At 51.9% G+C, this 19,804-nt stretch overlaps 1 protein-coding gene across 1 annotated transcript; it reads right to left on the reverse strand.

Moving 5' to 3' along the window:
- Nucleotides 1–3,445: 3,445 nt before the first annotated feature.
- On the reverse strand, nt 3,446–8,428 carry Lsm4 (LSM4 homolog, U6 small nuclear RNA and mRNA degradation associated). Its single transcript, XM_028856937.2, has 5 exons — nt 8,338–8,428; nt 5,404–5,445; nt 4,222–4,320; nt 3,967–4,147; nt 3,446–3,850 (listed from the first exon to the last, which is right to left on the reverse strand). Exons 1-5 carry the CDS (start codon nt 8,338–8,340, stop codon nt 3,759–3,761), a joined length of 417 nt encoding a protein of 138 aa, XP_028712770.1. The 5' UTR covers nt 8,341–8,428; the 3' UTR covers nt 3,446–3,758.
- Between the last annotated feature and the right edge of the window lie 11,376 nt (nt 8,429–19,804).

Below are 19,804 nucleotides of genomic sequence, written 5' to 3' on the forward strand. Positions count from 1 at the left end.
AAGAGTAAGGTCTGGACAGCATGAGTATTCCCAAAGATGCCACTCCATACATTTATTGACTACTTAGTGTTTGCGTTATACCAGGCTGGACCTAGGGTGATCACCATGCTGTGCATTTACTGAGCACTTGCTGTATACCAGGCTAGCCTTAGGGAGACTGCCATGCTCTACATTTACCTGCTGTATACCAAACTGGCCACAGGGACGACTGCCATGCCACGTATTTACTGTGTTCTTCCCGTGTACAAGGCTAATGGCTCAGCTGCACCACACATTTATTGATCACCTGCTGCATACCAGGCTGGCCCTAAGGCGATGGGGACGTCATGTGTATGTTTACTGAGCACTTACTGCAGTGGAGGTGCAGCGCTTACACAGCAGGGAAACTGAGGCACAGTTGGGTTGAGGTGGTCCCGGCACCTCACCCTGCACCTCTGTGGCTACAGTTGCCAGTCCAAGAGCCTTGTTTTGCTGGGGAGGGAACCCCAGGCCTCCCCACAGGCTGAGGGAGCCGCACCCCTTCCCAGGGGAGGATTTTTTATTTTTTGCAAGTGTATCACTGAGAAGCCCAGCAGCCCCCGCAAGGCGGAGCCCAGAGGAATGGAAAGCTTTGGCAGAGCAGAGCCTGACGGCCGGGTCCTCACCGCCCGGGCCTCACGGCCGGGTCCTCACCGCCCGGGCCTCACAGCCCGGGTCCTCATGGCCGGGTCCTCACCGCCCGGGTCCTCACCGCCGAGGACCTCACGGCCGGGGGCCTCACAGCCCGGGTCCTCATGGCCGGGTCCTCACCGCCCGGGTCCTCACCGCCCGGGGCCTCACGGCTGGGTCCTCACCGCCCGGGGCCTCACCACCCCGGGCCTCACCAGCTCTCGGCTCCTTGTTTGGCCCTTGAAGCTGAGCCCAGAGGTCACAGGCAACGCAACGTCAAGTTCTGGGAGGGGAGAGGAAAGCTGGGTTACCACCCACTCTGGGTTCGTTATTGTTGTGTTCTGTTGTTTTTCTGGAGACAGGGTCTCCCTGTGTAGCCCAGGCTAGGCTGGCACTCACAGAAATCCACCTGCCTCTAGTGCTGGAATTAAAAGCATGTGCCTGACCGCCCACCGCTGTCTATTGCTGGGCAGTAAACACGGGCACCCTCCTGGGGGTGGTCTCAGGAGCCTTGGCAATGCGCTGGGGACACATGCCTGTCACCCCCTGTCACCCAGGAGTGGAGGTGGGATTAGCTAGCGCTGAGCAGGCCTGGAGCACAGGCAGGAGGGACCCCAGCCTGGGTCTCCATAACTGATGGGGAAGGGTGGCCAAGGAGGAGCCCTTCCTTGGTCTCCCAGCAGCAGGCTTGCGCTGCCGGCTTCTCTCTGGCTCCCATCCTCAGACATGCCAACAGGCCCCAGGGAGGCCGCCCTTGCTCTTCCTATGGGAAGAGACCCAACACCTCCCCCTCGTCCCAGCTCAAGTCTGCCGGCCACAGGGCCTTTGCGTCCGTCTGGAACGCAAACTCTCCAGGTGGCCTGCAGTCTTGTCTCATACACCCCCAACTTCTAATGCTCAGGATCAAACCCAGGGCTTTGTACACCCTAAGTGTGCTAGGACTCTGCATGGTACCTGGGGGTCAGAGTTCTCCCTTCCACCATGCAGGTCCTGGAAATCAAACTCAGGCAGTCAGGCCGGCAGGAGGCACCCCCACCTGCTGAGCCATCTCACTGGCCCCCATTTTCCAGTCTTGAATGCCACCTGACCTCTTCCCTGGTGGCCTCAACTGGCTGGCCTCTTGTCCCTGCTTCCCCTGGGGAAGGACAGCGCTGCAGGGCAAGGGCCCCACCATGTTGCCTGGTGCCAGGTCCGCACTCGGCTAGCCTTGGGGCCACCGTGGGATGTCCTTGGGTCCACAAGGTGTGTGGCCAGGCACCCTGGCGCCCCTCAAACTGTAGTTACTGAGGTCTGCCTGCAAGGGGTCAGGAGGGGCGAAGGGAACACGAACATGGTGGCAGGCACGTCATGAAGCTGGCCCCTCTCCTGCCCACAGGCAGAGTCCTGTGGGAGGGACCGCCCACAGGAGAGCAGTGGAGGTCAGGTGATGGGTGTGGACGCCAGCCCAGCAGGCCTGGTTTAGACAGAAAGATCTGGAAACCAGACTTCAGGAACTGGGCCTGGCTTCTGGTTTCCTTTTTTCTGCAGAGGGGCTGAGGCCGGGTTCCTGGAACTAACTGGGAAGAATGCAAAAACCCCACTCGGCCCAGAGGCTTCTCGAAGCCAATGCACCTAAGCCAGGGTGCATGATCCAGGATGCAAAGGCAGCTGAGGTGACTGTCTTGTGTCCTGTGAGGCAGGAATGGGGAGGGACACAGGGGCCCAGGAAGCAGGAGACGGAAGGACAGGAAGGGCTGTGGCATGTCCTGACCCTCAGGGGCAGTAAACTGAGACAGGGGACCTGGAGGGGCCTTGAAGAAAGGGCCAGGGTACAGATCTAGATCGTAGCCCTGCAGAGTGGCGAACACCTTTAATTCCTGCACTCAGGAGGCAGAGGCATGAGCATCTCTGAGTGAGCTCTAGGCCAGCCTGGTCTACACAGTGAGACCCTGTCTCAAAACAACAACCCCAACACTAGATTTTCTTCATTTACAGTGTCTGAGGCATGGCCTTACCCTGCAGCTAAGGATGGTTGGAACTCACGGCAATCCTCCTGCCCCCGCCATACCAGGCCAGGCTCATAGATCTGAAATGTGGGCATCATGAAGAAAGGGTAGAGTCCATGGGCTGAGTGGCTATATGAGCCACAGCCCTTACCCCGGGGCAGGTCTCAACATGGTGACCTGCCTGCCACAATGAGCTCCCTCCAAGTGCTGTCCAGGCAGGGTGTCACATGGGACCCAGCTGTGGGAGGGGGTGGCGCTGTGGTAGACTGCATCAAGACCAGGCCACCATGCCAGGGCCACCATGGTACTGGGCTCTAGCTGGGAGGGGACACAGACCTTCTCAGCCAGCTGGCTTGAACTCTTTTTGAGACAGGGCTTTTCTGTGTAGCCCAGGCTGGCCTCGAACTCAGATCCACCTGCCTCTGCCTCCCGAGTGCTGTCTCGCCAAGTATTCTTGAAGCCCTGGGTTCCAGCCCTGGCACCTCCTGGCTGTAACTCCATTTCCCGGGGGTCTAATACCATCTGGTCTTTGTGGGCACCAGACAAGCATGTGGTACACACACACAAACAGCCACACACAGGAAAATAAGTACAAGGAGAAAAGCTCAGCCCACACTGTGTCCTGGCCGCCTGCCCAGGGAAACAACCTGCCCTGACCCCCCATGGCCCTGCCTCCACAGCGCTGCATCACAGACCTGGCTTTTTCCAGTGTCATGTAGCCCAGGCTGGCCCGGAACTCCCGTTCCTGCTACTGCCCTCTCAGTACGGGGTCCGCTCGACTCTGACCTCTGCCAGGGACCAGGGGACAGAGACACCGTGGAACTGCTGCATCTGGGGACCAGCTGGCCAGGGCTGGCTCTGTGATGCTCGCCTTTATTTTCATAACAAGAGATAAGGGGTCCACTGGGCAGGGGCAGGCCAGCCCCACACGTGCTGAGCCTGTGGCTCCAACATGAAACTCAAAACAAGCCTAGAAAAAGCCGGCCCTTCAAAGCACATCCAGGGCTTCAGAGGTGCCTCTGACTGGGAACCTTCCAGAAGCTGAGCCAGTGGGAGCCAGGGGCTTCACGCAAAGGCACCCAGAGGCTAGCCCACTGTCCTGGGCTCTGCTTGGGCTGTGCCCATTCACTGTTTGCCCGCTTGCCGTCCTGGTTTCTTCTCGGGCTGACCACGGCCCGCACCCGGGATGCCACCCCGGCCGCGGCCACCGAACACACCTGCAGGGAGAGAAGAGGGTGTGGCTGAGACACCAGCTTCCCCCGTCTGCCCACAGGGCCCACGCCGTCATGGAGACTGCACACGGGGCAGAGGGGGTTCCCCATCGGGACCCTACCTCGGCCAGCACCGCCCATGCCTCGGCCTTTCTGCTGCTTCTGCTGCTGGGGTCCCCCGCGCCCTCGCCCCTTGGCGGCCTCCTCCCGCACCATGTCGATGATCTCATCAGGGATGCGCAGGTACTTGATGGTGCTGCCACGGATGTAGCACTCCGGCATCCTCCAGAACTTGTCGCCGTCCTGTGGAGAGGAGGTGTCACAAACGGGCACAGCCCTCCGTCCAGCGGCGCCCCCAGGTGTGGCCGGCCACTCACCCTGGACGTGCAGATCACCTCTCGGAGGTTGATGTTCATCCAGTTGTCGCAGCTCACCAGGTGCCCATTGTAGGTCTCGCCGTTCTTCAGCTCCACCAGCTGCAGGAGACCCAGCTATGCAGTCAGGCCCCGCCCACACGCCCACACACCTGGCTTCTCACCTTTCAGGCAACTAAACAGAAGCTCTAGGGGCTGGGGTGCCACTCATCGGGAAGAGCTGCGAGGGGCAGGCAGAGCCCCAGGTTCCCTACACAGCGCACGAACAGACAAATCAGAACTCCACACTGGCTGGGCGTGGTGGCACACACCTGTCATCCCAGGACTCTGGAGGCTGAGGCAGGAGGATAGTGAGGAGACAATGGGCAAGCCCAGCCTGGTCATCTACACGAGGAATATCACACAGCCAAGAAAAGTGGACGAACCTCAAAACTGCTGAGTGATACACACAGACCACATGTTCCTCACTCAGAAATGCCCTCAAGATGGAAAGGCAGACACTGTGGACAGATGGACAGAGGCTGGGGGAAGAGCTGGGGGCAAGTGCTGAGGGAAATGAAGTTTACTTCTGAGGTGCTAAGAATGTTCTGGAATGAGACGGAGGTTGAGGTCTGGCTGTGTAAGTCCAGAGACTCGTCAGAGGCAGCACCCCCCTGTGGTACTGGGCACGGAACCCAGGCCTGGAGCATGCTGGGCCACCTCTTGCCCACTCAGTCACACTCCTGCCCCTTTTCAAAAAACTGAGTCTTACAAGTTGCCCATGCTGGCCTTCAACTCATAGCAATCCTCCTGCTGCAGCCTCCCAGGCAGCTGGGATGACAAGGGAGTCACTCTGCTGGTCCGTGTGGTGACGCTGGGGATGGGACCAGAGTTACGTCTGGCGCTCAGTCCCAGCTTCTGCCTGAAGCTATTTTTTTTAAAGATTTTGGACCTCTTACTCTTATTGTTGTATCTGTCGTTTTGTCGGTGCTCAGGGAGGGGTGAGTGTGGAGGGCAGAGGACAGCTTCAGGGGCGTCAGCTCTCTCCTGCGACCATCATGTGGGTCCTGAGGATGGGGCTCAGGTCCCCACACTCGGCAGCAAGCACCTTTACCCCGCGCCATCTCTCTAGCCCGTTCAGCTTGAACTGCAGAGGCCTGGGGTGTGGACACGTGAGGAGAGGTGGCCCGGAGCGGCCGTCCTTACCATGGGGTGATTCTGCGCCGTCTTCAGCAGGGACAAGGGCAGCTGCAAGGCAAACGTCACCGTGAGTCCCCGACGCAGGTGTGACTGCAGGCGAGGTACCCGCTGCACACGTGACCTAGGCACGGGCGACCTCACACGGTCCCCTCCTGCAGGTGACAGCCACCCACACTTGCCTGGACCATTCTGGCCCTTCCTCCATAACTCCTGCCACCCAGAACCACAGACACAGGCCGGGCGGGGCCCTCCATGTCTAGAGGTAGCAACCTTGTAGGCTATTTATCTGCTTGCTCTCCTGAGGTGGCATCTTGTTATACAGCCTAGGCGGGCCACAGCCTTCTGAACCCCAAGGCTACATACACAGTGCCTGGGATTTCTGGTCCCACGGTTTTGGGGATGAGGCCAAAGGTTCCAACTCCAGTGGGGAAGGATCCCTGGAAACACAAAGCACGTCCAGTTGCTGTGCCTCTAGACGGGGTGGCTTGGGGCACTGCCTAGGGCGCAGGCGGAAGGGCTGAGGGCTGGTCTAGGACATGGTGACAGACCCACAAACACCAACACAGACCAGGTGTGATGCTGCACACTTCTCACCCCGCACCAAGGTGGCTGAGGCTGGGGTCTTCACCTACAGCTTGAGGTCAGCCTGAGCTACATGAGACCTGCCTCCAAAACTACGACAAAACCAAAACATAGCTGGTCGTGGGGCGCACATGTTGAATCACAGCATGCAGAGGCAGAGGCAGGTGGCTCTCTGCGGGTTCCGGGCCAGTCAGCATTATATAGTGAGGCCTCATCAAAACAACACAAAACAAAACATGGGGCCCAGACTCCTCCGAAGCCACCAGGTCCAGTGTGGTGACTCTGGGTCATGAGAGGACAGGGGACCCTGCAGCCCATGGCCCTTCCTCAGAAGACTGGGGAGGCCTGTGTCAGACGTGAGCGAGAGCACACGTCCTGTAGAGACTTCCTGGAAGGACAGGAGGTGGAGGATGAGCCTGTGCCAGTGGGTGCTGGGCAGATGGCCTTGGTGGTCAGTGACAAGGGTGTCCAGGCTGATCCTCAAATAAATAAATAAGAGCCGCAGCATGGCAGCCTAGGATAAGTGGAGGCACTGTCATTCTTGGCGACAGTGTGAAGCCAGCCCGGGATATATGAGACCCTGTCTCAATAAAGGAACAGACACCACAGTCAAACCCCCCGAATCCAAGGGATGGCTCAGGGGCCAACGGCGAAACAGCAACAGACACCCATGCACAGCTCTTCTGGAGCTGCTGGGGCCCAGCCCAGGCAGGGAGCTGGCTGCCAGCCCATCCTATTGAACTTCTATCCCTCCCGCCAGGGCCCAGCCACCGCCCAGGGTGCCCATCCCCACTCTCCTTGCCCAATGCTGCTGAGCATGGCCCTCTCTGGCCAGACCCTAATGGCCACCCTGTTTCCACCCACCACAGCAGAGGCCGCTCTGTAATTACAGGGTAATTAGCACCAGTCTGCCCGGCTAGACAGGAGATCAGTGTGGGTGTGGGCTCTGCTGTGGCAGAGAGGGCAGGAAACACTTGAACACACAGGGGTGGGGACACTGCCAGGGGGCACCCCGCACAGGTGCATCCTGTCTACCCCACAGGTAAGGAAAGTGTGCTCTGGGGACACAAGCCTGGAAGGCTGTGGTGGCCCTCGGTGACTATGCCGGGGGACGGGCCAAACCCATCGCGAGACAGGAAAGGACAAAGTGGGGTTGTGGAAAAGTGGTGAGTTAGCGCTATGGATGGGAAGGCCTGGGCTACAGGATGGGCACCAGCGAGGTGGGCCAGGGTGGACAAGGTGCCTGGGAGAGCCACTGGCTTTGGGAGGGGTGTGACGTAGCTCCCTCCACAGAGCACCTGCGGGCGTCACAGTCCCAGCACCTCCCACCAAAGAAGTCTGTTTCAGGAAAGGCAATTCCTCCTTGGCCATCCTCCAGACTCTGGGGTTCAGCGTGTAGACGAGATGGGTGGAGGCCCGAAGCCGAGGGCTCTGAGTTCAGGAACGCTCAGCTGGGGCACTCCTGTCCTAGACTGACCGCAGAGATCTGGGAGTGTCTCTGTGTGATTGCAGGGGGGGTGTCCTGCTCTGGACGCCCTGGGCAACTCCTCCAGGAAGGCCAGGGCTCAGGGGCTGGGCGGATGCCGTGTGGGAGGAACAGACCGAGTCTTGGGGGTCAGGATGCCACCAGTGCGGAGGCCTGGGGACCCTACACCCCATGAACCGGGCACGGTGCTGCAACTGTCAGCCCAGCGCTCTGGAGTGAAGGCAGCATCAGTAGTTCAGGGCCAGCCTGGGCTATGTCGGACCCTGCCTCCCATCCCGAGACGGGTGTGGAGGTGGACACGTGTCCTCTCCACACGCCAGACACAGAGGATGGAGGACCACGAGTTTGAGGCTAGCCTGGGCTACACGATGTCCAGTTTTAGAAAACAGAGCCAACAAACAACCGCCCACTCCGCCACCAGGAACTGAGGAGGCGGATTACGTCGGGCTCGGCCAACTCGGGACAACGGCGAGACCCGGCCCCTTCGCCACCGTGATGTCTTGGGGCCGCGGAGGCCCGGGCCTGGGGGAAGCGGGGCAGGCTGTGTCCCGAGAGGCAGCAGCACTCCGGGCCGAGCAGAGACGCGGCGGCCTCGGCAGACACGATCACAGACAAACTCGGCCCCGGGAGCCACGGGAGGCCCGGCCCCGCCCACTTCCCGGAAGCACAGCGTCCCCATCCATGACGAAGACAAACCCCGGAAGCGGTCACCGTCCCCCTTCCGGCCGCAAAAACGTGTCCGCCCAGAGACAGATCCGCGAGAGCGACGGCTGGGACCCTGGAGAGGCGCCGGTGGCCCCCGGCCTCAGTCCCCCCCACCCCGCAGCAGCCCGGGGCCCCTGAGCACGCGCCGCCCGCCCCGCGGCCCTCACCATCTTCCCGCGGAGACTTCCGCCGCCGCACAGCCGCTCGCGCTCCGTCGGCGGCCCGCCGCGCGCCACTGGCTCGGAGGGGACTGACAGAGAGCCCGGCCAATCAGAGCGGAGCCCAAGGGGCGCTCACCCAATCGGCGTGGAGTAGGGCGGTGCCTGCGGAGCGCGCCGGCCGAGCGCGCCGTATTCCCACCGTGGGATTCAGGGGGCGGCCGTAAAGTGCGTCGATGGGGAGGTGCAAAAGGCCACGGCGCGCCTTGCGCCCGCTTCAGGTGTATGCTGGGACATCGCGCCTGCGCAGACGCGGGCTCCTCGGTCGGGTGCGGCGCCACACCGTGGACGAAGCGGGCGATGCGCGCGGGGCTGGGCCTCGCCTCTGAGCCGAGCGGAGCCCGGGACGCTGACAGCCGCAGGGATGGGAAGCGAGCGGCGGGGCCGTGCTGTGCCCCAGGCGGCCCCGGCGGGACTCGGCCCGGGGTGGTCGTGCAGCCCGGACTCGGCCCGGGGTGGTCGTGCAGCCCGGACTCGGCCCCGGGTGGTCGTGCAGCCCGGCGCGCCCTCCGCTTCTGAGTGCTGGCGGGTCCGCCTGGAACGAGCACAGTGGACGATGCCTTTCGGACACGTAGACAGCTCCGTCAGGAGCCCCGCCGCAGCACTCAGGATGCCGTCCGGACCCACGATGCCCATGCACGGCCTGTAGCAGAGGCGGCGCGCGGTGCTCTGCTCTGCACCCCGGGAGATGCCGCCGTGGTCCGCACAGCCGCTAGGGCCTGGACCTGGCCTTCAGCAAAGGCACATCGCACAGGTGAGCAGTCTCGGGGAGACCGGCTTAGGATCTGAGGACTTGAGAGTGTGGGCCTGGGCGGTGACCATCGGCATAATGAATACAACAGCTTTCTGCTAACTGTTCCTGTCTTCCTTCTCGCTCAGGACACCGCTGTGGGCCACAGCAGCCCCTGCTTTTTCTTTTTTCTTTTTTTCTGTGTGGCCCTGGCTGTCCTGGAACTCACTCTGTAGCCCAGGCTGGCCTCGAACTCACAGACATCCTTCTGCCTCTGAGTGCTGGGATTGAAACAGTGTGTCACCACTGCCCACCACTGTGTCTTCCTGAGAACTCAGGTTCCCGTGCCCGGGAAGCATTTTATCCACCGAGCCATCTCCCCGGGCTCTCTGTTCTTTATTTTTATTTTCTTCGGCTGCTGGGGATGGAATCGGAGCTCAACCCTGAGCTGTCCCAGGGCCGGAAAGCTCTGGTGCAGGACGTCGATGGTGACGTTCCCCTCTGCCCCAACTCTGACCCAGGAGACTACCCAGGGCCCTGTGAACGCTGGAAGTCTGCACTGTGTTTCAGAAGGAAGGGTGGAGGCCCTGAGCTCTGGCCCCACACCACCAAAAATTAAAATATAAATCAGTAAATACTGGGAAAGTTGAGCAGAGTGGTATACGACTGTCATCTCAGCACTGAGGAGGTGGAGGCTATCCTCGGGCTATCCTCGGCTACACGTGCAGTTTAAGCACAGCCTGGTCTCCATGACTGTCTCCAAAAAGCAAAAGAGAAATGTGGCAGGGGACCCACTGACTCCTCTCTTAGGTTAGGGATTCCGTGGCAGCCCAGAATCTTGTGTGGTGGGGACCAAATGATTCGTGATGTCTCCTGTGGGGATGAGGATCTGGGACACCCGGGGAAGACGTACCCCGTGATGGGGGCCTGGGCTAGCTCACGCTCCTCTTTGTGGGCAGGGTCCTTGAGACCAGAGGTGCTGCTGGGAATCTCACTTGGTCACGTGGGTGGAGCGACCGGGGCAGAGCTGCCTGATGGCTGCAAAGAACAGAGTCTGAGCGCAGCAGGGGGAGTGAGGAGGAAATCGCACGCTGGCCGCCCCTCTCAGCCTTTTCTAGACGGTTCTCTGAACAGTCTTCTTTGCAGGTTTCCAAAACTCCCTCTCAAGCGTGAAAGCTCTGCTTGGGTGCCCCATGTGGTGCAGTTGCGTCACTTCAGTTTTGTTAGATGACCCTCTTCTGTTGTTTTTACCTGGACAACTGGGATGAAAGCGAGGCCGCACACATAAGCCACGCCCCAGCCCCTCACCACGGGAATCTAAGCTCCACCCTGAGCCACGCCCCCAGCCCCTCACCACGGGAATCTAAGCTGTCACTCTACCTCCGAGCCACACCCCCAGCCCCTCACCACGGGAATCTAAGCTGTCACTCCACCCCTGAGCCACGCCCCCAGCCCCTCACTGGGGATTTTAAGACCCTGTCCTGACATACTGAGCTTTTCACAAGTTTGCTTTTAGAGTAGTCATAGGGAGTCCTCTGACTGGCCAGACCTGGCCTGGTTTCTTGATGACCAGGGAGACACCTAACAACAGCCTCAATTAACGCTCCTCACTCACTCCTCTGCGCTCAGCTCACAAGACAAGATGCAGGCAAGAGTTACCACAGCTGGCGGTGCAGAGAGCTTTGAAGTGCGGCCTGTTGTGGCTGGACCGGTTTGGAGCACGTGAGTGCCGCTTCTTCCAAGATGTGGCACAAATCCTAACTGGTCTAATAATAAAAACCCGGAGCCAGGTATTGGGGTATATGCTGAAAGATCAGAGAGACAAAGGAGCAAGTCACAGCCACCTCTCACCTTGGGAACTCCTCTCGGCCTGAAAAAGGGGTCGAGCTCCTGTCTCCGCCAGCAGGCCTTATGTTCCTCTCTCCTCCCAGCCATACCACGTCCTGATTCCTCCTCCCTAGTGCTGGGATCAAAGGCGTGAGATCCCAAGTGCTGGGATGGAAGGCTTGTGCCACCACGGCCTGGCCAATATGGTTAACTAGAGTCAGCTCCACACTCTGGTCTCCAGGCAGGCTTTATTTGTAAGATCACAAACAAAATATCACCATATTGCCCCTTTTTTGTGTAAAATAAAAAAAGGTTATAACTAATAAGAAAAACTATATACAATAAGTATATATAATATATACAGGCAGTAATTGCATCAACAATGTCTATTCCATTAACAATTGACACATTCAGAGAAAATGCTCCATTATCTGTCCTGTCTCGGGGAGTCCAGAGTGTTGTACCTAATTCACTTTCTAGTCTAACTTGCATTACAAAAACTGTCTTTTCATGTCTCTCAACCCTATACACTTTACACCTCTTTAGTGAATTTCTTTTCTGAATCTGGTAACAAGGAAAACTATAACTTAAAGTCTTTAACTCCATCAGAGAACTGAGAAGGAAATAATATTACCTGAGTAAGCAGGAAGTACAAGCAGGTGATTTCCAAAAAACTGTGAGAAATGACAGAAACAGCTGGCTGCCTGGACAGTCACTCAAGGTTCCTCTGCAACATTGGGACATCCATCTTCAGCCTATAGGTCTAACATATCTGACAGACTTTTCTGTGAAGCGGGGTTTTCTAAAGGACCTTCCTACCTTGTTTTGGCAAGGTTTGGTAGTCCTGCTTGTCCAGTTTGGACAGCATACTGTCAGCAGTCGAGGCAAGGGCATTTTCTTGTCCAGTGGCTAACTTTTGCCACAAAGTAAACTCCATATGGAGTTTCTTCGATGCCCATCATCTCTGAAGTAGATTGTGTTAGGGTCCCAGAGAAGTCCCACAAAAGACCATCATTCATGTCTCTAGAAAGCTTCCAGCATGCTGGGGCCGGCCATCCATACAAAGGCAAGATGGCGAAGACCCCGAGAGAGACATGTGAGCTCCTTTTAAGCACAGCGGAAGGGGAGTGTCCAAGGAAGTTAGCTCATCGTAGATATGATTGGCTTATGAGAGTGGCAATCATGCTAGTAACTTCTAATTAGCCAGGGCTAGTTAGGGGCTAATGCTGGTATTTTATTTGTACTGAAATGTGATTTTAATGGTATGTTAATAAATAAAGTTACCTGGGGGTCAGAGCTATTAGCAAACCATAGGAAAGCAGGGCAGTGGTGGCGTATGCTTATAATCCCAGCACTTGGTAGGCAGAGCTAGGTAAGTTTCTGTGTGTTCAGGGATACAGACAGCATTGGAGACACACGCCTTTAAGACCTGGAGGGCGGTACTTACAGGCAGTGACGAGGCAGTCACGTGTTTGGGTTTACAACCAATGAGAAGGCAGAACAGAAAGACTATTTAAAGACAGACACAGGAAGTAACTCTGCTTTGGAGAGGTAAGACCACCGCAGGAGGAAGGGTAAGGTTTTAGCTCTGAGCTCTGACCTCTCGGCTTTCTCTTTTACATTGATTCTGTGTTTCTTATTTAATAAGACGGTTGGTTACATCTACAAATGGCGCCCAACGTGTTGGCAAGAGTTTCCACCTAAAACCTGAGTAAAAAGATTCTAAAACAGAGCTAAAAACAGTTCTTAGTTGTCTCTTTTAAGTTAATGGCAGCCTGCATGTTTGAGCTACTATCTACTATGGCGGATTCCTGGCGTGTGTGCTTGACCTGCAGTATGGCGGGAATGAGGCCTCCATGGATTTAGCCTTTGCTAGTACAAAACAAAAAAGAGGTTTCTGGGCTACACACTGCTTTGATAGAAGCACATAACCACTATTTCTGAGAGTTGATGGCTCCCAGAGCTGGCGGAAAACATACCACCGCCATGTTGGGAAGCTGAAGTGGGCAGAGCCAGCAGCCACAGCACCGTTTCAGTCTTAGAATGGTACAGTTTAAAGCAATAGGTTCAAGGTAATATAAAAAGTAAGCCATGTAAAGATGGTTATCACACAGAATCTGGATTATGTTCTCTTTGATATTCATAACTGAAGAAAAACATTTGATTGCAAAAGCTGTTGAGTTATGCCAAAATGTATATTTTAAAGGTACCTTGACTTCAAAATTTGGATATAAGGATATGTTGCTTTGGAAAGGAGGCTCTGCTTTTGTTTCCACAGAAGGCCAGAGGCTATGGATTTGTTCCAGATTAAGATACATCAGGTTTGACCAGCCAAGACCCCCTGAAAGGTCTCCAGTGACACCATGGCCCAGATGATCCAACATCCAGAACCGTTTCAAGGCAACTGGCTTAGACGATACACCCTCACGGTGTATCGTCTAAAATTTTCTTTGTGTCCCCATAAGATACAGCGCCCCTCTCCAGGAGGAAGTAGCAAGAGAAGCTACGCCCAAATTCCCAAATATACCAAGCTGGCTTTGGAGATGTATAAAAGTTAAAACCTTCCTCTTAAAAAAAAAAAAGAAAAGAAAAAGAAAAGGGGAAGTGCTGTGGGATGGTCTGTATGTCAAATTGCTCTGATTGGTCAATAAATAAAACACTGATTGGACAGTGGCTAGGCAGGAAGTATAGGCGGGACTAACAGAGAGGAGAAAAGAAAGAACAGGAAGGCAGAAGGAGTCACTGCCAGCCGCAGCCATGACAAACAGCATGTGAAGACACCGGTAAGCCACAAGCCATGTGGCAAGGTATAGATTTATAGAAATGGGTTAATTTAAGCTATAAGAACAGTTAGCAAGAAGCCTGCCACGGCCATACAGTTTGTAAGCAATATAAGTCTCTGTGTTTACTTGGTTGGGTCTGAGCGGCTATGGGACTGGCGGGTGACAGAGATTTGTCCTGACTGTGGGCAAGGCAGGAAAACTCTAGCTACAGGTCAGGATATAGTTTTCCATTTTTGGGCAAGCCTGGACAAGTCACAGGCTTTGTCCTTGAGTTACTGTGGAGGCTGGCCCAGCATGAATTGACCATGGGGGGCTGGCTCAGTGGCCCAGGCTTGGTGCGTCTTATCTCCCTTGAACTTGTGGTCAGGGACACCAGTGATCAATTATCTTTTGTTCATGGTCTTCCTTAGAAACTGCCTGCCCGGTCCAGGAAACTGAAATTGAGGCCTGATCTCAGAGAGAAGACTGAGCAGCCTGTTATGGCGTCTCCTCGGTCCTCTCAGATTGGTGTAGCCAGAAACAGACATGTCTCATTATCATAAAAGAAAAAAAGAACCTATGTTCTTAAAACATCTTAAATGCTACATTTTGTAAAATCTCTGAAGTGTTTGAAGATGACCTGTCTATCTAAAATAGACCTTTTATGTTTGACCTTGAAAACATACTTAATATGACTACAATTGTGATTGTAATAGGTGACTAACTACTAACCTGCATTTCCTTATTTCCCTGAATTGTTGGTGATAATTTTCAAGGACTAGAAATTTGTATTACACTGTTAAATAGTTGTATTGGTATAATAGCCTAAACAAGATTAGAAATGTATGTATAATATGTTCTAACAAAAAATCTTAAATTTGTATGAACAAAGATCCATATCAGTGTAAAATAGTTAAAATAAATAGTTGCTTTTTAAAAGTAAATCTACCCTTTTATCCTATTATATCTATACCCCTTACCCCTTTTTTGTTTTCAGAGTAGATTCAATAATCTACCCTCTATCCTATTATTTTATATCCTCTTTTTTTCTTTTCAAAACAAGAACCCTGAATCTAATCTCCTTTGTACAACTTTTTTCCTATCCATTACCAATACCAGCTTGTAATGCTGCACCCTAAACAGTGACAAATATCCACAACCCATTGAATGACCAAAAATCACCCACCCCACCTCTTGGGATTGTGGGTGTCATGTTCTTAAATGTACTTCCTGTTGTCTGGGGGTGATGGCATCTTTAGGGGATTTTGAAAAGAAAAATTTGGGTTAATTGTCAAGTCCTGGGAGAGGAAGCTGTAAAATTTGTTGTCCAGTGTCTGCATAATGCGAAAGTGCAGGGCTTGTCTCAAGTCCTGGCTAGAGTAGTCTGTGAGGCTGGATCATCTCAGCTAGCCACCTCAGAAATGTCCTGAGCAGTTTGTAGTACAAAGCCCATCTTTAGTTGGTGATTTTCAGCTTAGTGGCTTTATCATAATCCTGTTGGAATCATCAGTGTGGGGCTCCATCCTCCTTTTGGAGACTTCAAAGATCACTCTTAGGAATGGTCATGGTTCACTGCAGAAAACTTAAACATTTTAAATGTCATATGCAGCAGATCTCAAAGAGATTAAAGGACCAATATTTGTTATGTACATCCAGAGTACAAAAACTCAATTCCTAGTTAGACACTCAAACCTGAAATCATGTACAGGAAGTTAGATGAAGCTTTTTTCTAGAATTAGTTAGTACTTTATATGACCATTAATATCATGACAAAAAGTTTAAAATATATACATATTAGCCAGGCAGTGGTGACGCACGCCTTTAATCCCAGCACTCGGGAGGCAGAGGCAGGCAGATCTCTGTGAGTTCGAGGCCAGCCTGGGCTACCAAGTGAGTTCCAGGAAAGGCACCAAAGCTACACAGAGAAACCCTGTCTCAAAAAAACAATATATATATTAATCTTATAAAATTTGAGATAATATTTGTAAGCTTAAGAGAAGCTTTAAAGAGTCAAAATAAAACCGAAGGATCATAAGATGAGTGGCCATTAAATAGTCCCTGAACCCTGGTTTTTCTTCTGTCCCATATCATATCAGGTGGCTCTTCTGACATGAGCAGAGATTTTGGATTTTACATTAACAAGCATGCTTGGGTATGGTGATATTTTATTTGTACTGAAATGTGATTTTAATTTTATGTTAATAAATAAAGTTGCCCTGGGGTCAGAGCTATTAGAGCCATAGCAAGAGCATGATGGTTAGAAGAGCTAGGTAGATTTCTGTGTATTCAGGGATACAGACAGCATTGGAGACACACGCCTTTAAGACCTGGAGGGCGGTACTTACTGGCAGTGATGAGGCAGTCATGTAGTTGGGTTTACAACCAATGAGAAGGCAGAACAGAAAGACTATTTAAAGACAGACACAGGAAGTAACTCTGCTTTGGAGAGGTAGGACCACTGCAGGAGGAAGGGTAAGGTTTTAGCTCTGAGCTCTGACCTCTCGGCTTTCTCTTTTACATTGGCTCTGTGTTTCTTATTTTAATAAGACGATTGGTTACATCTACATCTGGCGCCCAACGTGGGGCAAGAATCCATTAAAAACTGCTTGGGGCCGGCTCCCGGAGCCCGAGCAGCCGGCTCCCTAGCCCCGGCCCAGGTCTGCTTGGCCTCAGGCCGGACTAACTGTGAGCTGCTTGCTTAAAGCCAGTGCTACAAACAACTCAGGCCTGCCCTGCTAAACAGGGCCCCTGCCTGTAAAGCCAAGCCTTGACTCGGCCCAAGAGGGAACAAGTGGCTGGATTTAAGCTTTAGCCGGCTACGCTTTCGCTTTCACTTTCGCTTTTGCTTTCTCTGTCTCTCTCTCTCTCTCTCTCTCTCTCTCTCTCTGTCTCTGTCTCTCCATCTCTCTCTCTCTCTCTCTCTCTGGATTCACACCTAGGACACTAGGTGGCTGTTTTGAAATTCACTCGGATTTCTACTGTTCTACGCAGATTTGGTAAGTCATAAAGAAAACTATTTAAAAGACAAATTTTTTCCACATTTTAAAAAAAATGTGTTTTCTGTGTACATTGGAAGAAAATTGGGTTTTGTTTGAAATTTTAGGCAGTCTGACAATGGAACAACTATATGAAAAGATTAGTATTATGGGAATTATGCATTTTATCACCATGCTTATTCTCATTTTACTATTTAAAAAGATAGTCGATTTAAGTGCCAGGATGACAGCTTTAGAAAAACTTGTTAAACCTGTAAAAATTCAGACAGAAGAAATTAACAGTGAAGTTGGTTCAAGATTGGATCATAAGGTTACAGAAAGAAAGCCTGTTTTCACACAGTCACCCTTAATTTATCCTGTAACCGTACAGCAGATGCCTGATCAAATGGCTACACAAAATATTTGGGCTCCAATTGAACTGATGGATTTTAAAAGGTTTAAGGAGGCAATAGTATCTTATGGCATGCATTCCCCATATGTAAAGCAAATGTTAAACTCTTGGTCAACATATAATAGGATTATACCACAGGACTGGCGGGACCTTGCACAAGCTGTTCTGGAACCCAGCCAGAGACTTCAGTTTCTAACGTGGTTTAAGGAGGAAGCTAGAAACGTAGAAAAACAATGGAGGGATAAAGGAATACAAGTTTGTCAGGATCAGCTTATTGGAGAAGGCCAATATGCTTCAGTACAAACACAATGTTTATATGATGTTCAAACCCTAATTTTATGTCGAATGGCAGCCTTGAATGCATGGGACAGAGTTGAGGAACCAGGAAAAAAACCTGAGTCATTCACAAAGGTTATGCAAGGCCCAAAAGAATCTTTCACAGATTTTTTAGAAAGACTGGCTTAAGCAGAACATAGAATGGTCTCAGAATCAGAAGCTAGTAAGGCAATAATTGAAGCTTTGGCATTTGAGAATGCAAATGCAGCATGCAAAAGAATAATCAGGCCATTAAAGGCAAGATCTGCACCTTTGGAAGATTGGATTAGAGAAACAATTAATGTTGAGGCTGATGAGCATGATGATACGTGGGTAGGAGAAGTAATTTCAAAAGGTTTGAGGAGTGTTAGATGTTTTGGGTGTGGAAAGCAAGGACATTTTAAAAGGGACTGTAAACAGGTCATTCCTAGAAGCAATGTTTCTTCAAGGAACAATGGCAACAGAATGCCCCTTCCTTCTGGAGTATGCAGAAGGTGTGGTAAGGGAAAACACTGGACCAACAAATGTAGATCAACAAAGGACAGAAAGGGTAATCCTTTGCCTCAGTTTTCGGGAAACTCCCAGAGGGGCCTCATGCAGGCCCCCATAGCAAAACCAGTTCAAACCTTTCCTGCAGCTGTAGAGGAAATCTCTGCTCTGAGCGATTAAATAACCAAATGACTATTGGAATAAATCATGTTGGTCAGGATGATGAAACAGAGAAAATATGGGCATTGAAGAAACTGCATATGGAGTTAACTTTCATTGTGGCAAAAGTTAGCCACTGGACAACAAAGTATCCTCGAATCAACAGGACAAAATGGACAGACAACACGAAACAAAGGACTACCGATTCCTGCCAAAACAAGTGTGGTTATGGCTTTATCAGAAGGCATCTTCTGAGGCCAGGACAATATGGCACCATCCCTGAAGTGGCCTTCACAATCCGGAAAGTACAGTGCCCTTTTCTTCGAAAGCAGCTGAACAGGCAGTGTTGTGGCTTCTGTTGTGCAATGGAACAGCAGATGAAAGCTCATGCCTCTTGAAAGTAGACTGGCATTTAATAGAGGGATGTGGAGAAGAAGGGGATGCTGAGATGAAGCCATATATACACAGCCAAGAAGAATGGACAGCTGAATTCAAAAACCATCAACAATTTCCAGAATTTAAAATCCTGAATCATGACATGACACTAGTGGAATTCAGGTGTTTCTGGTACATGGACTGCTCTCACTCAATGTGAGGCTGAACTGTTGACCTTGTGTACATCCTACTTCACAAATGAGTCTGTCAAATACAATAAGCCTATAGGCTGAAGATGATGCCCCAACACTGCGGAAACCTCAGGTGACTGTCCAGGCAGCTGGCTGTTTCTGTCAACTCACAAAATTTTTGGAAGTTGCTTTTGTGCACTTCCTGTTTTTATTTTTGTTAGCTAATATTATTTCCTTCTTGGGTCTCTGAGGGAGTTGAAGATTAGTTAGTTATAGTTGAAGATTAATTAGGATAGAAAGTAAATTAGATACATTTTGGACTTACTAAAATAGGATAGATAAGGGAATTATTTTCTCTGATTTGTCAAATACAAATGGACTAGACATCGTTTAGGTATTTGTTACTTGTATATATTGTATATAGTTATTGTACTTTTGTATATAGTTTTTCTTTTGTTAGTTATAACCTTTTGCCTTTTTTCTTTTTATTAAAATAGAAAAGGGGAAATATGGTGATATTTTATTTGTACTGAAATGTGATTTTAATTTTATGTTAATAAATAAAGTTGCCCTGGGGTCAGAGCTATTAGAGCCATAGCAAGAGCGTGATGGTTAGAAGAGCTAGGTAGATTTCTGTGTGTTCAGGGATACAGCCAGTATTGGAGACATACGCCTTTAAGACCTGGAGGGCGGTACTTACAGGCAGTGATGAGGCAGTCATGTGGTTGGGTTTACAACCAATGAGAAGGCAGAACAAAAAGACTATTTAAACACAGACAAACAGGAAGTAGCTCTCTCTCGGGGAAGCTAGGAGCACTGCAGGAGGTAAGATTTTATCTCTGAGCTCTGACCTCTTGGCTTTCTCTTTTACATTGGCTCTGTGTTTCTTATTTTAATAAGACGATTGGTTACATCTACACTTGGGTTTAGAAAAGGGGAGATCCATGCTCCAATCCATAGCCAGCTTTAATATTTAATTGAACTGGGACTACAAAAATACCATTTGCCTTATATGCCTATAGAGAAGAGCAGAAACAAACATTTAGGAAGATTTATTGTTGGTTAAATGGCATGCTGCTCCTGGCTGGCCACCGCCCGCAGCGGCCATACCCCTGGAGGAGAGTGCTGATCGGAAGAATCACAGCCATGGTTACCTTTTTAGAGCTTTATTGGGAGAGGGG

This window comes from Peromyscus leucopus, chromosome 17, assembly GCF_004664715.2.
Source record: "Peromyscus leucopus breed LL Stock chromosome 17, UCI_PerLeu_2.1, whole genome shotgun sequence".
Taxonomy (NCBI): domain Eukaryota; kingdom Metazoa; phylum Chordata; class Mammalia; order Rodentia; family Cricetidae; genus Peromyscus; species Peromyscus leucopus.

Coding starts and splice junctions, on each gene's coding strand:
- Lsm4 (XM_028856937.2), bottom strand. Junction 4,321..5,403: donor CGGCGCAGAATCACCCCATG/GTAAGGACGGCC, acceptor GGTCTCCTGCAG/CTGGTGGAGCTGAAGAACGG. Junction 3,851..3,966: donor CATGGGCGGTGCTGGCCGAG/GTAGGGTCCCGA, acceptor CTCTCCCTGCAG/GTGTGTTCGGTGGCCGCGGC.